At 47.0% G+C, this 7,643-nt stretch overlaps 1 protein-coding gene and 1 pseudogene across 1 annotated transcript; one reads left to right on the top strand and one right to left on the bottom strand.

The window, feature by feature from the left end:
- Positions 1 to 1,217: 1,217 nt before the first annotated feature.
- Positions 1,218 to 2,591, top strand: LOC107646237 (uncharacterized). Its single transcript, XM_016350438.1, has 2 exons — positions 1,218 to 2,231; positions 2,352 to 2,591. Exons 1-2 carry the CDS (start codon positions 1,218 to 1,220, stop codon positions 2,589 to 2,591), a joined length of 1,254 nt encoding a protein of 417 aa, XP_016205924.1.
- Positions 2,592 to 2,593: 2 nt separating this feature from the next.
- LOC148575719 (uncharacterized) lies at positions 2,594 to 4,198 on the bottom strand (annotated as a pseudogene).
- Between the last annotated feature and the right edge of the window lie 3,445 nt (positions 4,199 to 7,643).

Genomic DNA, 7,643 nt, shown 5'->3' with positions numbered 1-7,643 from the left:
ACATGCCGGGAATAGACCCCCAACTCATGTCACACCACTTGGCCGTCAAGCCAGAGGCCAGACCAGTGGCTCAGAGAAAAAGGAAAATGTCACAAGAAAGAGCAGAGGAGGTGGCCAGGCAGACGGCCAGCCACCTCGAAGCGGGATTTATTCGAGAACTCGACTACTCGACCTGGCTGTCAAATGTAGTTCTAGTAAGAAAGCACAATGGAAAATGGAAGATGTGTGTGGATTACTCCGATCTCAACAAAGCATGCCCCAATGACTGCTACCCCCTACCCAACATTGATGCGCTCGTCGACGCGGCGGCGGGATATCGGTATCTGAGGTTTATGGATGCTTATTCTGGCTACAATCAGATACCGATGCACCGGTCAGACGAAGAGAAAACAACATTCATAACGCCGGGAGGAATATATTGCTACAAGGTAATGCCGTTTGGCTTGAAGAACACCGGGGCCACGTACCAAAGGTTAATGAACAAGATATTCAGCGACCTCATAGGTAAAACGGTGGAAGTATACGTGGATGATATGCTTGCAAAGACCACCCGGCCTGAAGACCTCTTAAGCGACCTAGGAAATGTGTTCGCTTCCCTACGACAACACGGCATGAGGCTCAATCCACTCAAGTGTGCCCTTGCCATGGAAGCAGGAAAGTTCCTAGGGTTTATGATAACCCAAAGAGGTGTGGAGGCCAACCCTGAAAAATGTCAAGCAATACTCCAAATGAAGAGCCCGGGCTGTGTCAAGGACATTCAGAGGCTGTCAGGAAGGCTCACCACACTATCCCGCTTCCTCGAGGCGTCGGCTGCGAAGGCCCTGCCATTCTTCAACTTGATGAGAAAGGGGATAGCATTTGAATGGACCCCGGCGTGCGAGGAAGCATTCAATCACTTCAAAGAGATTCTTGCAACACCACCTGTACTCGGGAAGCCCAAGGTCGGAAAACCGCTCTACCTATACTTGGCCATAACGGAGGAAGAGATGGCGGTGGTTTTGGTGCGGGAGGAAGGGAAGGTTCAGCAACCAATTTACTTCGTGAGCAAAGCACTGTAAGGAGCAGAATTGAGATACAGCAAATTAGAGAAGTTGGCACTTGCACTCCTAACCTCTTCCCGTAGATTACGACAGTATTTCTAAGGTCATCAGGTAGTCGTGAGGACAGACCAGGAAATCCGCCAGATACTCCAGAAACTTGACCTAGCGGGAAGAATGATGACTTGGGCCATCGAATTGTCCAAGTACAACTTGCAATATGAACCCAGGCATGTGATTAAGGCACAGGCCATGGCAGACTTCTTGGTAGAAGTAACGGGGGACTCAGCTGAGACAACGAGCATACGGTGGAGGCTCCACCTAGATGAGGCCTCCAACCAGACGTTCGGAGGTGCCGGGATCATCCTGAAGAGCCCCGCTGGAGTCATATATGAACAGTCGATCAAGTTTGAATTCCCGGTATCAAACAATCAAGCAGAGTACAAGGACCTTCTGGGTGGCTTAATCTTAGCACGGGAAGTCGGAGCCACCAGGCTAGAAGTATGCAGTGACTCGCAGGTCGTCACTTCTCAGGTTAATGGGACCTACCAAGCCAGAGACTCCTTGTTACAGAAGTATCTGGAGAAGGTCAAAGAGTTGAGCAAACAATTCGAGGAGGTCACGATCCAACATGTTCCGAGAGAAAGGAACACACGGGCGGACCTCCTGTCCAAGCTAGTAAGCACAAAACCAGGGGCCGGCAACCGGTCTCTTATTCAGGGTTTGATAAAAGAGCCAGCAGTCACCCTCCACTTGACAAATATAGATGCCTCCTGGATGGACCCGATCACTGACTTTTTAGAAAGGGGCAAGCTCCCTGACGACGAGAAGGCGTCCAAAGCGTTGAGAAGGGAGGCGGCCAAATACGCGACCATACAGGGACAGTTGTTTAAAAAGGGACTCAGCCAACCCTTGTTGAAGGGCCTACACCCTGACCAAATGGACTATGTGCTCAAAGAGGTCCATAAGGGGTGCTGCGGTCATCACATCGGGGGCAAAACCCTAGCAAGAAAGCTCATCAGAGCTGGTTATTACTGGCCATCGATGATGAAGGACTCCAAAGCATTCGTAAGGAAATGCATCATGTGCCAGGAGAACGCCAATTTCCATAAGGCGCCGGCGGCCGAGCTAAGTCTATTGACGTCTTCCCGACCTTGCTCACAGTGGGGTGTCGACCTCTTAGGACCTTTCCCGGTTGGTCCGGGGCAAGTCAAATATCTCATAGTCGCTATCGACTACTACACCAAGTGGATAGAGGCTGAGTCACTGGCCAGTATATCCTCATCCAATTGTCGAAAGTTTATGTGGAGATAGGTGATAAGTCGATTCGGCATCCCAGAAGTCATTATCTCTGATAACGGGACGCAGTTCACTGATAAGAAGTTCGTGGAGTTCCTCGCCGGTTTGGGCATAAAGCAAAAGTTTTCATCTGTAGAACATCCCCAGACGAACGGCCAAGTCAAGGCCGCAAATAAGGTCATCTTGCTAGGCCTTAAGAAGCGGCTTGATAAGAAAAAGGGTGCATGGGTTGACGAACTTGCCTCAGTTCTCTAATCTTACCGAACGACCGAGCAATCGTCAACGGGAGAAACCCCTTTCCGCCTGACATACGGGGTGGATGCCATGATACCCGTGGAGGTCGGCGAGCCGAGCCCACGATTACTTCTGGAGGGAGTAGAGAAAGCTGTAGAGAAGGACCTAGTAGATGAGGCTAGGGAGATGGCCCATTTGTCAGAAGTAGCACTGAAACAAAGAATGGCCCTGCGCTACAACACCAAAGTACTCTAGAGAGAATTTGAACAAAATGACTTGGTCCTGCGGCGCAACGACATCGGGCTGCCGTCTCAAGGGGAAGGTAAGCTGGCGGCAAACTGGGAAGGTCCCTACAGGGTCAAAGAGGTGATTGGTAAGGGCGCCTACAAATTGGAGAGGCTCGATGGCAAGGAAGTCCCGAGAACCTGGAATGCGAGTAACTTAAGAAGATTTTATCCTTAGTTCAAACACGCTGAGTAGGCGACTTGACCAGCTCAGTAAGACCCGGGTTCCCCCTTTACCGTCAAATAATTTACTTTCGTTAAATACTTATCATTGCAATAGACTTGTTCAACTGTTGATTAATGTTCACTTGTTAAAATTACTTTTCCCCATTTATGCACCCCACGACAACAAATTTCTTATAATACATGTTAAACAGGACAACAACACGGTACCCCGGGACTGATCACCCCGAAAACCAACCAAGTTAACGCCATAACAAACGGCTGCAGTGATAGTGAAGCCATGACTTGGCTTCGTCAAATTACCAACACAACGGTAAACAAACGCGAGCGACAAGCCAATACCAACAAAACAGTAACAAATTAGAACGAAAATGCACTGCCGAATAAGCGGAAAAAGACGGTAATCATAAGCCGACCAAGTGACTATCAAAGTAGTTTAAAAATCACAAGTTCTACAAGTTCATCAAACCACGCGGCAAGTTCTACAACAAAATTACAAATTCCATGCAAGGGTACAGAAATCATTTTTTCGGCATATCGACAATCTTGCCATCTTTGATCATTTTAAAAACCCCGATTGCCGATGTGTCGAAGCCAGGAGCCACGATTTTCACTTGAGCTTTAATGGCCTCTTCAGTCATCAGGATCGCACTCTTCCCCCTGTTTCATGGTCTCTTTGTACTTCCTCTTAAACTCTTCAGCTTCGGCTTGAGCAGTCTTAGCTGACGAAACGGCCACGTCGCATTCTTTCTCCAAAGCAGCCACCCGACCCTGCGCAGCATTGAGCTGGCTCTCTAAAGTCATCTCCCACTCGGTTAGCCGGGAGATGGCAGCATCAGAGGTCTTCAATTTTTCCTCAGCGGATGTGGCCTTCTCCTCGGCAACTTTAAGCTTCTCCTCCACTTTGGACAACTGCTCCCGAAGTGTTTCAACTTGAGTCTTAAATTGATTATTGGCCTTAACAAAAGATTCGAGCTTCCTATGCATTGACTGTATTCTCGACAGCTCAAACTCGGCCTTTCGAGCTATGGCGGCGCCGCGGAGGAGAGTACGATACATCCACCTCGCCTGCCCCGGAAGGTCAGAGCCATGGAAATACTCCTCCGTGCCGGGAAGCAGCTGGGAGTCTATAAAGTTCCCGGCATCGAAGTTCCTCTCCATCACGGTGAGGGCTCCTTCAGGACTGGAGGACGACTTCTGCCTCTTTGGGTTGTGGATAACCTTCAAGTCATCATCATCATCGACTTGTGTATTGGAGGTCGAGCCCCCCCGTACCGGCCACCTCCTCACGAACAGGAGAGACACACGCCTCGTCAGCATTACGGTCCGGCATCTCGACATCATGGGGTGGAGACACCGCCTGGTTCTCCTTATTTTCAGGTGGAGCCTCCGGCTTCCCGTCGACCGTCTCTTCATTGCTGTCACCAGCCAGAAAGGTATTATACAAATTCTTAAGACCTGTCACCTCGGCAGACATTCCCACTACAACAAAATAGTAAAACAGGTTAGTCATGGAATCAGCATAACAAATCGAAGCAACAGTAACGTAAGAAATGCAAGTTAGAGATACTCACAAATATAATTTCTAGCGACCTCCCAGTCACCTATAAGGAGGTGGGGATTCACGTGGTTTCTCCCAAAAATGGCCAACAACACGTCGGAAATCTTTTTGTCCACAACGGACATCCCATGTAGGTCACCTTAATAAAGATGTTGGACCCCGCCCCGAAACTCTAATACGTCGGGATGAGGCGTTGCCCTTCTAATGACAGCCAGAAGGGATGGCGACCTTTGACTGGGCGCACCTTGAAATACTTGACCTTAAACCCATGATAAGAGTCCTCGAACAAGCCAAAAATCCTCCGACCCTGGGCAGATCGGAAGGACATGAATCCTTTCCTTGCTTTTCCTTCTTTGGAAGGATTCGTAAGTTTGAAGAGATAAATAAAAATGTCGACAGACACTGGCAGCTCTAAGTATTCACACACCATCTCGAAACAGCGGATGGAATCCCAATTGTTCGGATGCAGCTGAGACAGCGCCACAAAGACTCGGTTAAGGAGCGCCATTTGAAAAGAAGAGAAAGGGATGCGAACCCCCAAATGGGTAAACATTGCCTTGTAGAACCAAATCCAGTCGGCAACTTGGGGGAGTGGAGGTTGAGTTCGTATAACCGTTCGTTGGGGGCGGGGACAAAAATATCATAGTTAGACTCCTTGTCGGTCCCGCCGCACAAGTACTTGACTTGACGGAACTCGGTCAGCTCCTCCTCACCCATTTGGTTTGGGGAGTCCTTCACGTCGGAGGTCACCCAAGCATATCGGTCGTAACCCGCGCTTGAGGTAGAGGATCGTGAAACATAACGAGACATACCTACAGTGGGGCACCACTCGGTTAGTCTATGAGGTCGGAAACTCGGAAAAGGTCCTGAAACTACATTTTGCCTATTCAATAATTGCAACCAAGCATGGCTGAAGCCAATCCTAAGTAAAAGCCTAAAAATAAATGCCCTGGAATGGTAACCCCCCTAATGCACCTATCTAGCACTAACGTTAGCCAGCATACAAGTCAAGCCAGAAGAGCAACATGCACACAGGAGTATAGACAACGAAGATAAAATAAACACCAAACAAAGAATGAGGGGCGAGCGCTTACCAGGACAATTGCAGCGAGTCGAAAGGGAGCAAGAAGGAGCGAATACACAGTGATGCAGAAATAGCAGTGGGAAATTTGAGAGGGAAGAAGATGGAAAAGGGAAGATCAAGGAAATGAAGTGAAAACAAAATGCAAAACTGATTGGTACATTAGAAAACTGACTCAAGAAGTGCGAAAGGTAAAGGGAAAAACAGTCTTTGCGCGCGGGGTTTCAAAACAACCCATTATGAGCATTAAATGCTTGACGCGAAGAACGAGGCGACGAAAGGTTATCCCCAACAACAAACAGACACGCGCCCAAGAGGCACGTCCTCTCCACGAGCAGCCGACCTGGCGACAACACACGAGAGAAAACATAACGCGCCACCAACGGCGCTCACGACCATTGCTAGCGCGTTGGGGGCACTGTTACGGCCCAGCCTAGCTAAGCATGGAGATCAACCCGGATCGGAGACCTGCCGACCCATTTGGGCGAGTCATCGCGCCCGCCTGACTGGCGACCCGGCCACGTGCCCTCCTTGCCAGCTGCACAATAGCTTGGAAGAAGGAAACTTCCTGGAAGTAGGCCTCCTCCTATGGAGCCCACCTTTCTGACATGGTATATAAGGGGAGGGTCCTACCCCTCCTCAACGTACGTCACACACATCACCTTACCCCCTTTTTCGCCTGCACACTTAACTGACTAGAGCGTCGGAGTGTCTTTGTAAGTGACACCCCCCTCTTCACACAAAGAGCTCGGGACGTCGGCTGCTCCAGCTTCAACCCCGCAGCCCGGAATCAGGCGATACCCCACCTTACCCACCGAAGGATCTCTCCGAACCGTCTGGTAACCGAGCAACCGTACAAATCTTTTAGTGTGGATTCATCAATGAGATCATCTGCGGTCACAAGTCTTTTCACGCAAGAGTTTTTTCAACCCAGGGAGAATGACGCAGGAGCAAATAATGTTAATAGGTTAATTATATTAGTTAATTGTAAGAAGGGAATACAAGTCCCATATTATTTAGAATAGTGAACTTTGTGTTATGTATTAGTTCCACATCGTCCAAGTTATGAAGACTTTTTTTTCTCCCACTACTCATGTACCTTTTATTTATGAAATAGAGTTGAAGATAATTTGAATATGAAATAAGCTGTGTACTTATTTTTCTCTAGACTTTTTGAGAATGGCCAACCAAAGTGAGTTCAAGGCTACTTTCACCATAATAAGATTGTTAACCTCGATTGGTGAATCTAAACTATGTCACTATAATGGAATTATTATCCTCACCAAAATTGATAGCCCAAACGATATCCCGCGTTACCCTTCCTCTTCTGCTTTTTGATCACCGTTGTTATTATTATTTCTTTTTCCTTCTCCCTCTTCTCTTCTTCTTCTAATCTCTTGCTTTGTAATATTAATTAATCTGATTGATCTGAGTTCGGTAGCTCTTTTATACATATACATGTCGAGATGTGTAAGCATGCATGTATGCGTTCTTGTGAAGAGACGACATGTGAAGAAAAGTTGAAAGATGGAGGGTTGTACGTGTTTGAACATGCATGCGGGAACAGTGACGATGTTATAGTTTTTCAATTCAACTAGATATTCTTTAAAAATAGTACAATATTTAGTCTTTTATTATAATAATTTAAAAAAATAAAATAAACACATCTAAAAATTATGAATAGATTTAATGCTTTTTTAAAATTAAATATATATTTAAAATATAAACTGTTCCGTCACCTTATAACTCGGTCTTTATTGTGCATTATGAGTTATAACTCGGCGTTAATTATCATTTATTCTTTACTTGTAACCGACACCTTCATTACCGACTTAATGACCATCATTTCAATCTTAATAACCAAACGGTCATAACATGAATATCATTCATCAATCCTATGCCTATAAAAGGAACCTTCTATATCTAATCTCAAGAGGCAACATGATAAGTTCTATAAGTTCTAT

Source organism: Arachis ipaensis, chromosome B1 (genome assembly GCF_059453495.1).
Source record: "Arachis ipaensis isolate K30076 ecotype BB chromosome B1, ASM5945349v1, whole genome shotgun sequence".
Classification (NCBI taxonomy): domain Eukaryota; kingdom Viridiplantae; phylum Streptophyta; class Magnoliopsida; order Fabales; family Fabaceae; genus Arachis; species Arachis ipaensis.
The sequence above is the reverse complement of the archived record's forward strand: the minus strand, read 5'-3'. Positions and strand labels throughout refer to the sequence as shown.